Source organism: Antrostomus carolinensis, unplaced genomic scaffold, assembly GCF_000700745.2.
Source record: "Antrostomus carolinensis isolate BGI_N321 unplaced genomic scaffold, ASM70074v2 scaffold34925, whole genome shotgun sequence".
NCBI classification, from domain to species: Eukaryota; Metazoa; Chordata; class Aves; order Caprimulgiformes; family Caprimulgidae; genus Antrostomus; species Antrostomus carolinensis.
The window spans coordinates 77-20,052 of record NW_010316393.1 but is presented as its reverse complement, the minus strand read 5'-3'; the positions used below and the strand labels follow the sequence as shown (position 1 = coordinate 20,052).

At 38.0% G+C, this 19,976-nt stretch overlaps 1 protein-coding gene across 1 annotated transcript; it reads right to left on the bottom strand.

The window, feature by feature from the left end:
• Positions 1–4,027: 4,027 nt before the first annotated feature.
• On the bottom strand, positions 4,028–19,726 carry LOC104525188 (glycogen [starch] synthase, liver; the record flags this gene model as incomplete). The annotated part of the gene is made up of 10 exons (XM_010168267.2): positions 4,028–4,437; positions 5,544–5,624; positions 6,780–6,943; positions 8,456–8,551; positions 10,296–10,422; positions 12,543–12,656; positions 13,309–13,387; positions 14,030–14,089; positions 17,291–17,397; positions 19,606–19,726. Coding segments are annotated over 10 exons (1,165 nt in total), but the record flags the coding sequence as incomplete, so codon positions are not given.
• Positions 19,727–19,976: the final 250 nt, after the last annotated feature.

Here is a 19,976-nt window from a genome sequence, read left to right as displayed (position 1 = left end):
ACCATTTTGTATGTCCCACCCAAAATTTAAAATACACTGTACCATCTTACCTGAAAAGATGATTAAAACTGTCTTTTTGGACAACTACTTCATTAAAAATAATTTTTCAATAGTTTTTGGAAAACCTTTTACCATCTTCCACCCAGCTGGATATTGAAACCTTTTGATTTCTGATAAAGGTAGATTCTTTCACCACTTCACTGCTGGCCCTTTGAGTTGCTGATGGTCAATGAAGTCAGCGAGGTATTAAAACAGTCCAGCTATCTTTGACTGCGAAGCAGGTGATTTTTTTTGCAGATATCTGTCACCACAGAGAACAGGCAACAGCACACACTCAGACCTCAGTGCTGCCCCAGCTGCATGCATGCAGAAGTGTGTACCCTGAATAAACTTCCTGAGTGAGTCCCGCTACATGAAGTGAGCTGTGGGACAGGTTTTACAGGATGGGGGCCTCGTTAATGACTGTCTCACACATAGTCATTAATGAGGCCAGGAGGTGCAGGGCTGCTGGAGTTAGTGGTGGTGTACTAGGTACAAATCTAGTATCACGCATGACAACAGGCACATAGAATATTAATTGCTTTGTTATTGTACTTTTTTGTTGGCCTGGTTTTTGAGTTGCAAAACTGGGATTATACATAAATTGGTTAATTATCATTCCATGATGATAAGGATATATTTAACATTATTTATGTAGTTTTGTGGTCTTACTGGAAAGCCCTCTGTAGTTCTCATGTAATTAAAAAGTAGCCACATGATTTTTGTGTCCAAGCAACTATGTTTTATTTTTTTAACCTTTAACCCTAGTTGTGCTTTTCATCTTTTAGTGCTACTTTCTTCTGATCTTTCTCATGACACTGCTAATTAATTTTGTCAGCTCACATTAACTATCATGTTGCTTCTCCTCAACACAAAGAAACACATCTGAAGGAACAGAGGAATTAATTCCTATCATGGCGCTACAGGCACTTTCAGTAATTGTTTTTAATCTATATAATTTCATGGAGGAACATAACTGGAGAAATCAAAATGTCCTTGTTTGTTCGTTTTTAAGGACTAGTATATCTTTCAATAGCAGTATATGTTGTATGACAAAATGCATTCACGATGAACTTCATCTAAAGACCAGTAGTATCCACCAGAATCTTCTTAGTAATTTAATTGCTCCTTGTTTCAAGCATACTCTATTTCAGGTGCATCTAAGTTATTTTTCATCATATTTTACAGCATGATCAGTCAGTGCTCAAACAAAAAGTAGAAGGCATATACATACTTAGGTTTATTAGCATCTTGAAATTCATAAGCCTCTAAATGTCCCAGAGATATAAAAACTGTACTAATCACATTCCCAGGTGACTCATTTTTGTATGTATTCCTGATCTAAGTTCACTAGCTTAAACAATTCTTTAGAAATACCATGAAATAGAATAAACATTCTGCCTTTAGATGAGCTGTTTGTGAAACCCTAGTATTTGCAGTTTGGCAGATTATCGTTTATGTAACAGATGGCTGCTACCAAACTTGTCAGATGTCAGTAAATGTTAGAAATGTGTGGCATTTAAGTTAGGCAATCTGTTGCCTTGACTGAATGAAAAGCCATTCCCTGTAACACTGCAAATTCAAAAGGCAGGAATGTTTTGCAGTAGTTAAATTGCCTTACTACTTATGGCTAGTCCTAGCATTCAAGGCAGATCCAGAACAAGCCTAGAGGCATGAGGCAGAGGTCACTTTGGCCACTGTGGGAACATTTCTGAGAAGAATGGGCATAATATTCATAATAGTTGTATCTCAAAAGCTGTGCACTTTCTGTCTGAGCACCGGGTAGGTGCTCAAAGCATGTCAGCGTGCTGAAACAAACACAGCTGGATTTGTGCAAGATGTCTTGCCAGCTCCCTGCTCTTCCCAGGGAACTCAAACACCATAAGCACATCTAAGAGAACCTGCAACCTGGATCACATATGTTGCTTATTTTTCTCCTCTGGAACTCATCCAGAAAGAACAAGTGTAGCTGTCTTACTGCAACCCTAGCAAAATCTTTCCGCTTTCCGTATCATCTGTGCTGTGCCTCCATCATTTAGCAATATTTACAATATGTGTGTAGTGATCACATCCTTTAGCACTACAATGAAGGTGGGTCTGGAACGGTGACAAGCAGATGTTCACCAGCCTGTGGCTACTAGAACATTTTTAGGCAACAAAGGAAGTGCTGGATCACTCACAGATGTTGTTAATGCAATTTTGATGTCAGGGAGTTTGGGGTGAATAAATTCTTTTCTTCAGTACACCAGCGCATTGAAATACAAGAAAAATACAAGCAATAATGTCAGATTTCTTAATAAAAAAAAAATTTAAGAGAACATTAACTTTCAATCAATATACCTTTTAAATGTTTGGGTTTTTTTTGTTTTTTTTTTAGGAATCTCAGCCATTACGTTCTTTGACTTTGCAAGGAAACTTTGATTAAAAGCACTTTGGGGAAGTATATAGATTTCTGAACTCACAAAATGCAGTTGTTCTCCACTTAGTAAACTGTATGAAGGAAAGTATTTGCAGTGTCTTTGCTTTCACCACTTTCATATAAAAAATAACTATTCATTGTTTTAATTACTTTTAAAATAGCTAAAAAATAGTGACTCCTTTTAAATCTAATTAAGTTTTTGCCATAAAAGCATGAACCTGAGAATTCTGAGAATAGTTATTCTTTCAGGCACCCAAATCAGTTTAACAATGAAAGTCCAATTTTAAAACTGATTTTAGGTGGTGGCCAAAAATACAAATAGACACCTAATCACTTTTGTTCTACATGGCCTACAGTAAAAAACATGCCATCAAATGATGGTTAAGTGTTTCAAAGGTAGGTGTGTAATATAAGTTGGACATTGAGGCTTCCCCTGGGATTGACAGTGAAGGTAAAAAAGTCCAAAAGTTAAATCATCCTACCTGCTGAAGAATAAGCTGAATCAATTCCTTGGAAATTTCTTGTCTTGAACAGCATGAGAAATTCTTCATGCACAAACTTCTAAAATAAAAGATGACTCTCCTTTCTAATGTCTTCCTGTCAAGATCTACTTCTGAAGAGCATGTTCTGGCCCTCTCTGCATCTCTAGGAATTGAAATACTTTTGAAAGCTTTCTGTAAGGCAAATTAAATGTTAGTCCTTGTTGTGAGGTTCAATTATTCCCCACGCACTCTGATGTTTCAAGTGCTTTCCTAAATTATGGTTTGTTTGTGGGGCAGACGTGTTCTTGGAATTCTTTTAGAGTTATTTGTTAGGGTTAGGTCTCTTATAGAAGTGAAACAGACCGTGGACTAATGTGGCAATTGGAAGAACTAGAGTTACTCATCTTTGTTGTCACATTGCTCTATGGCATGTAGGTTTCTGTGCAGGGGAAGGGGTTGCTTAAGGAAATTTTGTCATCCTCTGTAGTCAAGTCACATTAATTTCCTCACAAACTAGTTTGTTAACAAACTTAGAATCTAAAACAAGATGAAAACAGTAAGAGAGACATACCAGAGGAATCTGAAAAGAAATGGTCTGCTGTTTATTGTGGGTCTAAATGACTTCAGAAAGATGACTTCATTTGTCTCTAAAATTCAAATGTCCACTGCATAAGACTTTATATTGTTCCACAGGAAGTATGTTTTACCACTGGATCAAGACACTTCTGTGTGCTGTAAAAAAATGTTTTAAGTGATGTAAGCTTACAATAAACAGCATAAGGAAAAAGAAAGACCATTTTGTTTTCATTGTATCTTTTTTAACCCTGCCAAGGTTTCCCAAGTGTATAATTTTTTTCTCTAAATTTTTGGAGCTCTGTCTTAAAGTTCATCTTAGTTTAGGAGGGGAAAAGTGGGAACATAAATGAAGCAGAAATACACTTGGGCCACCCATAATGGAGCTATCAGCATAGACTATGATTAATATAGATGATTATGTAGACAAAGGTATGATCTGCAGTTTGTATAGGCTCCTGAGGGGATTGTCACTTTCTCTAGGTTTATTAAGCTTGAGAAATCTCTTCTACCTCACAGGGGCACACAAAAATTCTCATTTAAACTACTTTCAAGGTGAAATAATATTAGGCTTTCCAACAGTATAGTTCAAGTAACATTTAAGATTTCTCTAATTATATCACACTGTACTTAACACAAAGTTTGCCAAGCCTACAGGAGAAACTGTTGAATGGATGGAGAGACCCTGTCAGGGTGAGAGCAACAAATTCAGTTCCTGTATTCTCCATGCTGCTTCTTTTTTCCTTGCGGCAATACTCCAAAGGAAAAGGGAGACTTGATGTTTTGCCTATCCTTTTCAGCTTCCTCTTCTTCATCATATCTTTCATCCTCATCTTCATCTTCACTATGGTGAGGGCTGGAAGGCTGAGAGACAGAAGGTGATGGTGGCACTGACGAAGGTCTGGGGTACCTGAAACCTTCCGTCTGGCAGAGAGAGAAGCAAGTTGTATATATTATCACAGTGTTCCTCAATTGGTTGTATACAGCCATCTAAGGCTACCAACACTTCAAAGGAAATCAATGGTGGGGTGTAAGCCAGACTTGCTCTGCACTCGAAAATTAAACTCTCTTGAACCCAGATCCCCTCAATCATTCTCCACTACTATGTACACACTCGTATGGCAGTGATCTTTAGCCTGTGCCATAAACAATACGCTGCCCTTCCAGCACTGCTTTTTGCAAAATATGACTACCCTTATTGAGCCTTAAAACCACCAACAAAACACAAAATCCACCTGTACTCTGTAGTCAGAATATGCTGATTGAAACACAGAATTCAGTCTGAAATTTTAGAACAGTTTTCTCATTATAATGTCAATATCTGTAAAACCAGAACCAAGGCAAGAGGTTTTAGCCTGAGCCTCCTTTCTCCTTCTTATTTAAATTAAAAGAGCTGCTCTCTGCAGGTGTCTGGAGGTTTGGTTTTAAATAACATGGTTCTTACATTGGATCTGAGCAGCCTCCCTTCTCAAATTAGTGCTAATATGCACTATGCAAGAACTGTTTGAAGGTGTGCCTTTAAACTGACCTCTTGCAGTTCCAGCCACAGCCTTCTCCTCACACACCACGTTTAGATGAAGGCAACACTTTGCCTCTCCTTCCCTAGAACATCCTTTCCCTGCTCCCCTTCTATTTGGTTTGTGCAGAACATCTCCATGACATTTATCAGAAGCAAAATTAGAAGCTGCCACTCTTCTAATAGGAATTCCAAGTGCCAGTTCCTCAGCTTGTCTAAAGTGGCATAGTCCCATCCAGGTCACTCTAAATCACCTGAAGAACTCTTTCTGTATTTCACCTAGTACCCCAGTGTTTGCATCTTGATACCATTAAAACTCCTGACTGAAGCTTGGGTCTATGACTTGTTGAGCTTTTAACTATGAGTTCCTACTTCCCTTCAGTTAAAACAAAACTTGCTTAACTCTCTTATTTCTCTTTCTGTCTCACACACACACACACACACACTCTCTTTCTTTCTCTCTTTGTAATGTAGCTAAAATGCAGATGAACTCATCCCCAAAAGCAGACTTTACCTTTGGTGGAGCACTTGGTTCCATCTCAAATTTATCTGGGAATGTTCTACTAAGCGCCAACTGTCTGGCATGCACGTAATACTGCAACATAAAAGAGAAGCCTTTACAAGTCACAGAAGTCTTGGGCAGATTTAAGCAGGGGAAAAAGGGAAAATAAAATTAGTATCTTCTAAAAGATTATGCTGATCAAAGGCTAAGCATGTTTTCAGCTAAGGAGAATCCATCTGTTATTTCTGCTTGTAATGAACACTGTGCTGTGAAGTAGTGAGCCATTCATGTTAGATTCATGCTGGAGTAGAGTCTGGAACAGAAGCTGAATAAGATGCATCAAGATGAAAACCAGCACTTATCTTAATTAGTGTAGAGAGAGACAGGTATTCTTTATCCCTCAGGATAGAACTGGATATTTTTTAACCAGGAAAACTTACACCTTTAAGTGTGCATGTGTATACACACAAACTTTGGACTCATCCTTGCACAGGAAGCATGTGTAACACTTACAGAGAAGTAACATTTATGAGTTTACTTAGGCCTGGCATTTATGAATTTGGCAAAAATATTTATGGATCTATTATATTCACGAGTCTCCATCCCATGCACAGAAAAAATAGCTTGTTTTGTCAGGGTCTTATGCTGTGCTGGGAACCATATAAACAGAAAGGTTCTCACACAGATATTAGTGCAGGACAATAGTTACAAAACTGATATACGTTCATCCACTTCTTTGCTCCTGTGGACTTGAGAATACTGCTTTGCTGCTGCCTTCTTAATAGGTGGTACTGCAGTTTTTAATACGTCAAATTAAATACAATATTTCTAAGGCACAGAGGTAGTTTAGGAGTGTTGAGGAGCCACAGGACCCAGTAGCATTTTTGGAAGAATAAACAGGATTTTTGAGAGAGTCCAGATGACTCTGGAGCACAAATCGTACCTAGGACAGGACTGCCAGTGTTGTCAGAGACACAAGCTTTTTACATTGTCTTTAGCATGAGGAATACAAAGACCTCAGTGTGACTGGCTTCTTCTCTAACCTACTCAGTTAAGTCACATCTCTCCTTAGCACTGGAGAATGGAGGCATTACACTGAAGTGTAAAGGCAGGGTTTGCCTTTAGCACCTTTAAGAGGTGCTTTTCAGAACAGAGATGTCTCTTTGCACTGTAGCTTGATGCTGAAGACTGCTGGTTACACCTACATGTCTGGAATTTTCAATATCTCTATTACATAGTTTCACACACCCTGCCTAGGTATCTCCAGTCCAACAGATCCGAGAGCCTCTCAGTTCGGTTTCTTTGGATGATCCTCTGGCGACGGGACTGCTGACAAAATCCGTACAGGAACTGAGTCAACTGGTTGCACGATTCATCAGGTGAACGGAACCTCCTGTCAACTATGTAGATACCTGAAGGACACAAAAAAGGTAAAGATAAGTGGAACTGAAAATGGGATCTGACCTCTTACATTTCCATTCTACCTTCTGTCACATAGTCTTACAACCATTACATGTATTAGATGTTCTTTGTAATGTTAGAAGGCAGCTGTAACTGGAACATTTGTTACTATTCTGATGGAATGGAAAACTGCAGAGAAAGATGTTTTTTAATTTCAATTTTCTTAACCTTTCAGGCTGATATTCAGCAAAATTTTCAGAACTCAGCAGCTCTGTTGTTGTGTAAGTATGTCAAAAAGGATTCAAGATTTCCTGGATAAAGACATATAATTATTATCTCGCATAATTTTAAAAATACTGACTGCTTAAAAAAAAAAAATCTAGTGCTTTCCTAGTTTGCAGTAGAATTTAGAAGTATGGATGGTCAGAATCAGCCTGTAGGAGAGAGGCTGTGTTTTCTGTAGAAACACAAGTGTTTCCATAGAGATAGCTAACTCACATTAGTCAATACACAGTTCTGGCAGAGAGAGGGCCAAGGTAAACTGCCTCTGTGTAGTTTGACAAGATCAGTACTCTATCCTTGTCACTTTCCTCACACCAGGGTATTGGGAAGAAAAGGGTACTAGATCTCAGCTATCTTAAAGGACGAGACAGATGCACAGCTACCTTAATTGTCCCCCGTGAATGTACAGTAAGTTATGTCAATGCTCACATCTATCTGTTTTGCCAGAGAAGAGCAAGTGACCTGTGCTCTCAGTCTGTGACCTTTCTGAAAGCTTTCAAAGACACGTCTACCCAGGCAGGCTTTTTCAACCAGCTCTACCCTTGGCCCTAGGTCAGGGCATAGTTGGTACAAGCATGGAGCTGTCATTACCTGATCATGCAGACAAGTGAAGATACTTAGAAAGAGGCCCTAATTTGGGCACATTTTCAATATTGTCTTGATACACCAGGAGTTGTCTACCCTCCTCCTTATGACACTCCAATCATGAACCACTTCTAAATCTTTATGAGTAGACTCTTATTTGTAAGTAGGTTCCTTTTATTTTCACAAGTTTATTTTTTAGTGTACATGATAATTTACTCTTTGTTTGGTGGGGGCAAGTGTCTCTGGCCTCGAGGTCCCAGTACACCCCTTGCAGACTACTCAAAGAGAAGCAGATTTTCACTGCTTTTTTTTAAGGGCTCAAAGAGTTACACTGTAAGCAGAGGCATTAAAGGGAAGTGCTGGGAGACTCCAGAGTAGGTACAAGGACTGCTGAGTCTGGAAGGATAAAGCAGACAAAAGGTTAAAGGGAGATATAAGAGAGAGAGAGACTGGAAAGGGTTTGGACAAATATGAAAGCTTGAATGGCTTGTTCAACATAACGAGATATTCAGAGCTCTGAATATATTCCCCCATGAAATATATGAAATATATGAAATCCATGGCACAAAATTGAGGATTAACTGTTGTTAATGTTGCTGTGCTTTTTGCTTTCCTAACTCAGAGGCAGTGTTTTGACATGGTGTTAAAAATGTTACCATAAGCTGCTGGGTCAGCAACATGTTCCTGCATAAAACAGCCAAATCCAGAAAGGTTTGTGGTGACACTGGGAATGCCCATCACAGTACATTCAGCTGCCAAAAGAAACAGACAAAAAGTGTATCAGGGCAATATGCTCTGAATGGTTTCACCTTGAGAGAAAAAAGGGAAAGAAACAGGCAGACAGAAGGCCCCGTAACACAGGAGCTGCTCTGAAAATGTCAAAATAAATTTTAAAGATAAAATTTCACACTGTTTTTGAGAACATATCTGCGTTTCCCAGCACCTAAAACTTTCTGGGAGTCCAGTGTTGAAACAGAGAACTCCAATACATGGTCTGGACTGTTTGTTTGGATTTTAAATTGAAGCCTGATGAACACATTTGTTCATTAGTTGTTCACAGCTATTTACAAAACTGAATCTCTTAAGTGCAGGAGCACGTTAAACATTGTATTCTGATATTCATCATTTGTAAATTGGTTCTGATAGCAAGAAAACCCCACTCCCAACAAACCCCATCATTAACTCAGGACAGTATTCAAACTAGATGGGGAGCTTGTTTTATAAAATTAGATGCATGCATCTTTTGTAGTTATTTCTATCACCAGTGTGAGTAAGGAAAACTGTTTGTTCAAGCTTAAAGAGTTTTTGCCCATGAACTTAAGCCGACTTAAGATAGCACACAGATAAAGTAAATAGTCTTTGAAATGCTGAAAGCCATCTACATCTTCATTAATATGACAATAAAACTGGTGTCTATAAAACAGAGCTATAAATCTACCTTAAAAAAAAATCACTTATTGTTTCTGGAGAAGCAAATGGGTATCAACAAAGAGAATCACTTTTCTATTAGTAATGGAAAGAGAAACTACCCTTTTAACTGGTGTAAATCACAGCCTCTCTCAAAACTGCTAAGACATAATCTAAGTTTTCTTTCCAAGTTTACTTTAATATTCACTTCAAAACCACCCCTGGCTGTCCAACTTTCTTTATAACTTAGCTGAGATTAGAACAGAGAAATTGCTGGAATGCAAGACAGTTGTCTTACTTGGAACTGAAAAGCTCTCTTCCTTGGAGAGAAATAGCTCTGGACAATGACTAAATTTGCAAAATTTCTATTCTGACTGTTCTTCAGAGGGGCATTCCAACTTTCAGATGTGTATCAAGACAACAGAAGGTGTTTTGGAGAACATTAAAAACCCAGGCACCTAGGTTTGGATCTTCATAGGTATCCAAGATCATAGTTTGCACTGATTTCATCAGGTGTTAAGTACCTTTCGTAAATCTGCGCAATTAAAGTCAGAAACAACATGCTCTCTGTATCTTCAGAAATTTCTATTTAATTCTGTGAGATTATCTACCACTCCATGTACTTGTGGTAGACATCTTAGATATGGTGTAATATAATTCTATAAAATTTAATTGTTATCTTGAATTAAATCCACTGAAGTATGTCAGCTGGTAGCATCAGATTTTTTGCCCTACTTTTTTCAATATGTACATTCCTCTAAATCTTATTTTTAAATCCTTGAATCAAGTTAAGAATCAAGTTTAAAAAATTATTTTTTTGTTCTAAAGCCACAGAAAATCAAAATATTACATGTTAGTATGGGAAAGGGTCCAGCACAGGGACAAATGTGAATAGCTGACAGTCAGCAGATGCCATTTTATACTACTTGGCCCCCAAATTTTGCCAGCAGTAAGACCTTTGGACTGCAGAGGAAACAGAGCCAAAAGAGCTTTTTCCAGCACTCCAGAAGAAACTGGTTGCAAAACTATTCTGCATCATCAGAATGAGTATTTGTATTTTGGTACGAGTCAAGTGTACAGATTGCCTACCTGGAGTGTAACCCCAGGGTTCATAGTATGATGGAAACACACCAAGGTGGCAGCCTCTAACAAACTCCTCATAGTCCAAAGGCAGCAATGGGCTTGTTGAAGAAAGAAACTCTGGATGTAGGATCACCTGGATATTCAAAACTTACATTAGAGGTGAAAGAAAATCATCATCAATACAATTTAATTATCAATAAGCTTAAGCAATTTCTTCTCTCTGGTCTTTTCCCAAATGGCTAAACACCACCTCCTTTGCCCATCTATTATCTATTTCACTTCCCACACCAAAATGTATCCTGCCTGTGTGCAGTCCTGACCTGGAAATAGTACTGATAATGAACCCTTTACCTAGACAGGTCTTCAGCTTTATCCTTGTTGCCCAAGGAAGACCCCGTGCATTGAGAATTATGCCTAAGGCCACGGCATTTAGCAATACTAAACTGGTTCTCTTGGTTTGTTGTACCAAAGTACAGAGTATTGGGATATCTTGTTCCAGAGAAGACCTCAGGAGAACACAGCACTTCTGAGCTTCACACCATCCAACTGAAATGTAGCAATGCTTATGGTACTCAACAGATCTCTCAAGAACTGAGAGAATTTTGAAACCAGACATATTATAGCCCCATCATCAGAACCCTGTGCCTCAGCTAACTAATCTTGCTGAAAAACAAAGCTTATTAACTTAGGTTAATGTCCTGCTTTCAGGACCCAAGCTAATTTATCTGCATGACTCAGCAGGACTTGGGATCACTGTCCCATATTCCACTGCTAAGTAGAGAAGTGCCTTGTGTATGCTGTCCAGTCAGCTTTGGGAGGAAGAAGTATGAGGGAAGGGTTTAACTTTCTCTGGGCTTTTTTTCCCCCATATAAACATACTGCAGCCATTATTCCATGTCAAGGATATGCTTTTATCCATTCTTAATAATACAGTCATGCTACTCATTTGAGTAAATAAAGACATGAATGTATTCAACCAGTAAATGGGCTGTAAACTCATCATGCAAGCTTATTTGACCCCAGTGAATCAAATAAGATTTTCCATTGGCATTGCTGAGGCAATTTTTCACATGCCAACTGTGTCTGCATGGATATATCATACATCTCTCAAAATGACTTCCCATTTGAAGTTTACAGAATTTTTGTCCATGACATCCAGCTCATTAAGTATTAAGACTGTTCATGCAGCAGGTAATTTTCCAGTGGTAATGACAGTTTTGTACAAACTTGATGTGTACTTAGCCACTCAAGTCTGCTGAGAAGCAGGAAGACGTGTCTGCAGTGTTATATGCCACCTATTTCTAACTACTTCAAGCAGTTAGTTCTGAGGGATTTTCAACTACTTTTATATACAGTGCATCCTTCCACCCTACTTTTGTTACAACTAGTATATTATCACCATATTATGCTCTCGGAGCTCATTGGAGACACATGCTTAGCAGAGAATACGTTAAGCCAGGCAGCCATGGGTTTAAAAGCCAAAACACTGAGAACAAGTGATATGACATTGTCAGAGATACTATGGATCTGGCTTTAAAAAGAAGGTTTGGAAGAGAAAGAATTTGAAATTTTAGATTCTGCTTTGAATAGATAGATGATAAGATGGTCATAGTTAACACAGAGAATGCCAGATATTGCCAGACCATAAAAAGCTTTGGCAGAATTGTGAAAGGGAAGCTGATAATTTCTGTAGTCTTGCAAGCCAGACATGGAAGTAAGGAAAGGATTTGTTTCCATGCATTTAGCTTGAACAGTTGATGTAAACATGAGCATGAATAGGAAGCATTTCTGCTCAGGATCAAAGCCCTGGTTACCTTACACAGCAAATGATCAGTATTAGGGTGCTGTGCTTAAGAGATGAACCAATACTCCAGAAACGTCTGTGCTCAAACTCTGGACCACCAGTTTTAAGCAAATAAATCTATTACAGAGTTTTACATCTGGGTGCAAACAACCTGTGGCACTTTCTGGATCTCAGGAGCAGTAGCTCTTTACACAGTACAGGAGGCAGTAATAAAAACAGTTCCCTAACAGCAGATTTCTAACTTGAAACTAACTTGGTTAAACAGTAACTGAGGATACCTGTGAAGTGACTAGTTGTTATTCCTGGAAAGGGAGGAAAAGGGGAGAAGTAGTCCATTCGTATAATAGTGCCTATCAAGAATTTCACTGTGCTCCCCATGCTAATGATGCAGACTGAGACCATTTATAGAAATTCCATTTTATAGATAAAATTAAAATGACAGAATGTACCTTTACTCTGTCTGTCCGGTTATTGAACAGGCCAATGCGTCGGATGGTATTGAGGATGGGATCATTGCCATCATCAATCATGTTGTGGGTGGTCACTGGAGGCAGACAGTGTCGCTAGAGTGAGAAAAGGCAACCCATCAGCCAGACAAAACTGTTGGCAAAAGAGTCCTGTTACCATTTTCTAAGGTTAGTGGAAGATAGTGGGAGATCTTGTCATCAATGTGGAGAGGTTTTTACCTTTTCATTTTAAGGTAAGAAAGGAAAGTTATGATCATATCATGTTGTCTTCTATATAACTAAGGCCACAAATAAGACCATAAAATCTGTCACAGGACTTGTTTCATTTACCTGAAAATAAATGTATTTATACCAACTTTTAGAAAGGCCTAACATTTAATTTGAAAGGTTTTTAGTCAATGCATTATGTTTCCTTAAGAGACTGATTTTATGTATTTAATAAAAATCGAGGACTCCAGGTTTCAGGAACAATGCAAAGTTCACACTTAGTGCAGAGAAAAGAATAAGGAATTTTGGTGTCCTGCATGTGACTGGGGGAATATCCATGGATTCCCTAAAATAATAAGTTTGGGTCATACTCTCATTAAAAACAATCACAGACGATCTTCAAATGTTATCAATGAGAAGTATATTCGCTGAAAACTTCTTTTTCAATGCATGCATGTCACTTTATGTCATACAAAATCCTTGTTCATAGTCATGTTTGTCATTTATACTGGATGTTTGTGTAAATAATACATTTTCTGACCTGAGTTGAAAAGATGGCTCTTTTCATAATGGTTATATCATCCCGGTCAAGAATCTTGTTCAAGTCTGGAATTTCTCCTCTGCAGAGGCAACAAAGAGCCTATTTTACCAAATGACTTATTATCAGTTGTATAAAGGAAACGAAGAAACAGCAAACAAGGTCTGATCTGAAGTCTGTTGATGTCAACATGAATCTCTCCTTTGTTTTCATGGCTCTTCTATATTCCCTACGTTTTGTTCTCCCTACATGTGCTGACCTTCCAATTAGCTTCCTAAAAAGGTAGAGAATTCTTTTTCTCTGTTTTTCAGACACACTTCATTTTTGCTGAAGTTCCAGTCACGTGTGCTTTGGGTCACTCACTTTCAACTGTCTTTTGAAAGGATACCACTAAGCCACTAATATATATTACTTCGTCTCTGGTCCTTTTTTTAAGCTGAGATAGCTTATTTTTGACAGTGAGTAAGCTTTTGTGTCACTTAGACATCCCCTGTCTCTTAAGACTCTTTCCACAATGGGGTGCTAGTACCTTTAAATTTTTTCTTTGTGATTTGTCTAATGAACAAGTAACCCGTGTATGGAGAAGGTCCCATATCCTTCTCTTTATGCCCTTCCTATGGAGGTAAAAAATTCTTACACAAAGAGTAGAAGCACAGAAACACCACAGGTAAGCCAGCTGAATAGGCGGCTCTGCAAGGCAAGGCAAAGTAACCTATACACTCACTTTAGTAGGGCATTGTAGAGTTTCTTTCCAAACTTTTCTTTCACAGATTGTGCAGTGTCCCTAGGAAAATAGATAAATATATGTATAAAACAGGAGAATGCAAGAAAAAAAAAAGAATAAAAGAGATTCCTTCTGTTGGAAATGAAATTGTGGTTTCATGTATATTGATGGAATCAAGAATGCAGCAGCAGACAGAGGTCTGGTTCTTAAAGCTCTTTTATACAGCCAGCAGCCATACTGACAGATTTCAACAGAACTGAGGACTTCACCTACACCCAAAGGTGAATGCACTGTGAAAGCCAGGAGTCGACCTCACTAGTGATTACTTCTAATATTATGCTCTGATCAGTAGACCACACTTTCACGTCAGCTATGAAAAACAGAGCATACACATGACACTATGTAGAGAAACATGATCATTAACATTGAGCACTAATCAAGACTGAGGTGTCCAATAGAACTTGACCTAGTAGGAAGATGTAAGATAGAAGAGTTAAACAGAGATTTTTTTAAAGCAAACTTCTCCCCTCACTTTTTGCCCTATTTCCTAACTCAAAGACTTTTGAAAACCAAAAGTCTTCCTGGAAAGCTCAGGCTAATAATAAAGCCCGTGCCAGACAAATGTTATATTTTAGCTCAGAAAGAAGTCCAGTGAACAACTCTTCTAAATGCAAAGAGTAATTTAAATTATCCTGCGCCTGGCTGAAATAACTTGGAAATACAGCTGAATGTGCTGCTGTCAAAATAGCAAATGCACTCTCAATTTGTGTAAAACACCCACTTCATGGAATCTTTCCTGCTTTTCTAAGAATTATACTTCAGGCTAAGACAAAACTTGTTAAGTGAGATCCTGAACTTTACCAAGCTGAGAATCCACATACCTGTTAGTTACTCTCTCTCAACTCACATAGACACAACACTGGATGAGTTAATTTTGGATGAGTTGTAAAGCAGCTAAATGTCAAACCAAACTGATCCAAATCCCAGCAAGCTAGTCTCCTTACAACTATATTTTCATAGATTCATGCCACGAACAATATCCAAAACTTAACCCAGACATGATAGGCTGCTTTTTCAGAAGCAGAGGAAACAAGAGATTTTATATCCAGATCAGCCATCATCTTATTCCTTTGTAAGTGTCAACCTCTTGTATTTAATATCTGTGGCATCCTTAAAACATCTTATGCTATTATGTAATACTGATATGAGGTGGTTTTATCCAGAAGCTCCAGGTTATGACCATGATAGTGCCGCATATGATGAAGAAGAGGGTCTTTTGCTTTTCACAGAGCACAGTGGGAAGAACAATGTGAAACAGCATTCGTTGCATGATTTCACATTTTTGGGTTTACGTTTACTATTACTATTGTGGCTGCATTACTGAGTGTCAGAGAAATAACCAAGCAGCAGAGATACAACAGGGAAAAATCTCTGCATATTTAATTTAATTTAAACTTTCCTAATATCCATATATTATTTATTTAATATGTACCCGTTGTATTATATTCAAACATTACATACTATATATCAAAGACAAAGCAGAGACCAAAAGCACTTGTTGCAAGCATGGCTGTTTCTCACTGCACTCACATTACTGTCCTACAGTTCTTGTGTACAGAGTTCTCATTAAAAACTCTGTCTATGTCACCCTGCTTTAGCCATCTACAGTTCAAGCGAGCTGTGCAGATGCTCTACACATTTGCAGAGGATTACAGTCCATTTCACTCATCCATTGATGATTCCCTTCACTCATCTTAAGACATTTCCTGAAATGGTACAGGATGAAACACCATTTGGAGTGAACCATCACTCTCCACTCTCAGTGAAGACAGCTCAGACACATCACTTTGAGGAAGGCAGAGCTGGACAATTAATTCCAACCTCTACATTTTTGGTACCTGTTTCCAGTGTGATAGATAACCAGGTACAAAGTTCCTCTAAATCCTAAGATGTTGCTGTGTGATGACTCAAGAGATAATCTAGAGTAGACAGATTTCTCATATCTGTCTTCTCTTCCAGACATGGCAAAAGCTAAATTATTTCAGTGATCCTTGTTAAACTATTTTTGTCGCTGGTTTTGTGCAGGTTTAGTATCCATTAATCAAAGACTTCAGCTTGATTACTGATATCCAGAAACTGAGCCAGAGATCATCTGCTGGAGGCAGTTAATGAGAAAACAAGAAAAATAGTATCCTTCTGTTGCATAGTGCCTTTCATCTACAGATCTCCAAGTCGTTTAGATTTCTATCAATGTATAAATATAGAACTGCCATCAGAAAGAGGTTAAACACAGTGAGACACAAACACAAAAGCAGAAGCTAGGTCTTATGGGTTTTAGTCCCTTAGCTTTAAGATCAGCTTCATTATTTCAGCAGCAGTTTAACTGCTCTAGCCACCTGATAAGATGCACATTTCCATTTTACTGCTTAGATAACTAATCTGTAAATACATCGAGTGAAATGGCATTTTTCACTTTTTAAAATGAAATTCATCCTTGATAACCTATCACTGATATTCTTTATGGTTTGAACCTTCAGTTTTGCCTTGCCTATTGGTTTAGAAGTACCTCACAACATATGTCTTTTCCTATGTAGAATCACATAGCAGCTAAAGTGAGGTGAAGGTTAAGTTTGCTCCTGCTTTGCTTTTTAGTTCTGGGAGTTGTAAAATGAAAACTGTTAAAGTGTTCTCACTGTGGCAATTTTCCCTTTATAGCTGTAAGATTCACTCCTTGGGTATGGCCATTGCTTATTGAAGCTATACAGAATATTACACACAATTGTTATGAACTGCTATTCTGTTGAATTAGACAGTACAATTTTCATATTTCTAAAGAAAAGAGGACATGTATTTGATTTCTTTTTCCCACTGGTGGCAGAGAAGCTCACTCTGACAAATTAGCAGGTGGTCCTTATTTTGTGGGAGCTCAATAGCATGTCCAAAAGGAGTATTAGAAACTGTCAGTAAACATCCAGAAGACTGGATTTTCTACAACCTTTGACTTTGTCACTGCAAAACAAGTACTATTTGCTAACTTGTTACAAAGAATGGCAAGTTTACAAAAAATAACCTAGGACAAAAAAAAGATAAATATTTGTCCTTATTTACCATTCCCATATCTTTCATCCCCACAAATACATTCTAGTTACCCACAACCCCAGATTTTAGCAGAGTAGAAAGAAAGAGTATTATTTGTCATCAGAAACTTTTGTAGGACTCCTCAGTTCACTGTGCAAGGCGCTCAGTGAGAAAGGCAATTACCAGAGCTGCTTCCGGACTGCTTGTCCCTTCAGGCTTTCTACATTGAAATTGTTTGTCTTTGCTGGCATGATGAAGAACACAACAACTGTAACATCAGTCTTATGAACCTACATGGACACAAGATGGAGAGAAAAAAAAAAATCTCACTACAAGGTATCACAGCCAACTTTAACAGTAAGAATTAGTCACAGGAAAAGCCAATGCACTTTGGTTGTCTAGGAAAGCTCTGGTCTTATACCTCTCCCTTTAGCTATAGAGTTTTTGTCAAGTCAGCGATATAGCTGAGAATCAATATAGGTAAACACATGTCACCCAATTCCAATTTGGGCAACAGAGATCTTACTGACTTCTCATGGTTTAGAGGTCACGGCTTAGGATGTGAACATAAACAGCAAAAACCAAAACCACCTACAACCTGTAAAATCTGACCCTTATAAATGGTTTCACTTGCTGGTTTCTCCTGTGCCCTAACAAGATGCAGAATACAAGGTCCCTGAGGGATTCCTCATACGGAGCAGAACGAGGTTGTACTCCTGTCAGCAACTATTCAAAGAAAAGCTAAGAGTCAACTCTGTCAGAGCTCTAAAAATTAAATTATTTTTAATTGCCTCCATTCTAAACTTTAGACACACAAACATTTTATGAGCATGCCTTCTCTCAGACTGACATACAGGGAAATGTATAGTATAAAACAACCTACTGGGGTCATCTGTCCATTTTAAGGGTCTTCCCTTCCCTCTCTTCAAGGCAGGTTCAAAGTCCACCATGCTATGATCCCAGCGTGTATTAACAATCTGTCCCAACATTCATATTTTATTTCCAAAATGTTAGTAAAGTTTTCAAGTAGCAAAGGAAAAGGACTCTATAAAGTAAAATAACTCCATCCAATGCTATGTATTTTTTAGATTCAGGCACGTCACTGGGACTTGTTTAAGAAGCACCATCAGTCCCAGCTGCACAAACAGTACAGGTACTCTGCTGTTCCCATTGGAATCACCGCTTGAAATAACCACAGAGCAGGTGCTGGCATGCATGTTGGAACAGTAATGCAGTAAAGCCAGACTCAGCTTCTGGGAGAAGCAAGTCCCACTGTTCTAGAGAGCTTTGGAAAACTAGCCTCAGTTTCCTCTGACTTTCCATCAACCTAGCTTGTCGTTGATGTCGTATAAATCATGAGATACAATAAGAGATTGCTGCAACCATTGCTCAAGCAATTCCTTCCCTCTTACCACATAAGACCTTCCACATTATCAGCATTTACAGTTAATAGCCATGTAAATGCCATTAACAGCTATCTGATATTGCAAAGCATTGTCAAACGAAAGTCAGTTATGGAAAAAAGACAGTTGTGGAAGAAATACTTAAGTTATATGAAGTGACCTGTTGTGTGAGTGAAAGGATTAAGTACCTCCAGAAAATCCACAGGCTCTAATACCTTATTAATAGAAGGTGGTCATAGAACAAATGTACTTAGGGCTTTGAAAATTACTATTTTTTCAGCCCTTCTGACAATATAGTACCGAGATTTTTATCCAGATTTTCCATATAATTTAAATGATTGAGTGCCAAAGAGAGAGTCTGGGACAACAGCCAATTGATCCTTGCTAGATGACTATTTTTTGTATTTTTCATTTTAAATGTATCAGTCTTTCGGACACATCTGGAGATATTTTAAATGACCTCATTTGTAGGTGGTAAGTGCTCTGCTCTTTGATCATGACAAAGCTTAGGTCTTATCTTCACTAAAGTACGCCATAAAGGCATTCAGAAACATTGCACTCATTTGTTACCTGAGGAAACAGAAGCATGGAGGAGTGAGTGGCTTGCCCATGCTTATTAATCAGGCCACTGCCATACTGTAAATTTTAACGCAAGATTCCCCTCCAATGTGATAATTGTACTCAAGAGATTTAAAGATCATGGTCAGGTCCTAATGAATTAAGCAATTTGGTTAAAAATATATTTTTAAACATTAAAGGATTATTTTTATTTGCCTTCTAATATGCAAACCTTCAGGATTTACATATTAGAAACTTTCAAACCCTCTTGAATCATATTTTCATTATTTTTCTCTAAAAACAAGGGAGGTAACCATGTATTAGCTTCTTGAACTATGTAATCCATCATTTTAAGCAGTTTGAGATGGTTACATACTCTGATGATTCAGGGAGAGAGCTTTATGAAAATTCTGAATATCCCATAATTATTTTCCTATAAACCGGAGTATGATATGGAAATTCTTACAGATGACTTCCATAGCATGGTAAATTTCAGCATTAGCTCTACGTTATCTGCATTTGCAGAAGCTTTCTTACCCTCAGCAAAAAGTTTAATCTTGATAAGGCTTCTAGGAACATATCAGCTCCTTTGTTGGAAAATTCGTATCTCCCAGCAATGAAGAAAAATAAGGTCTTCTCGAGACTGAAATCCAGGTGGCTAAAACCAAGCAAACAAACAGACAAGCACAAGACATAATAAAACAAAACACACAACAGCTTTCTATTCTGGAGGGATTTATTATCCCAAGAAAATAATGAAAGTGAGTTCTGCTGTTCTTCAAATTAAAATGACTATCTTAACCTGATAAACTGCATCTTGGGTAAATAAAGAAAAAAATCAAGTCCTTCTGCCTGATCCTACAATCTGTTAAGCAGAGTTAGAACTAGTGTCTAAAATTCCTTTAGCC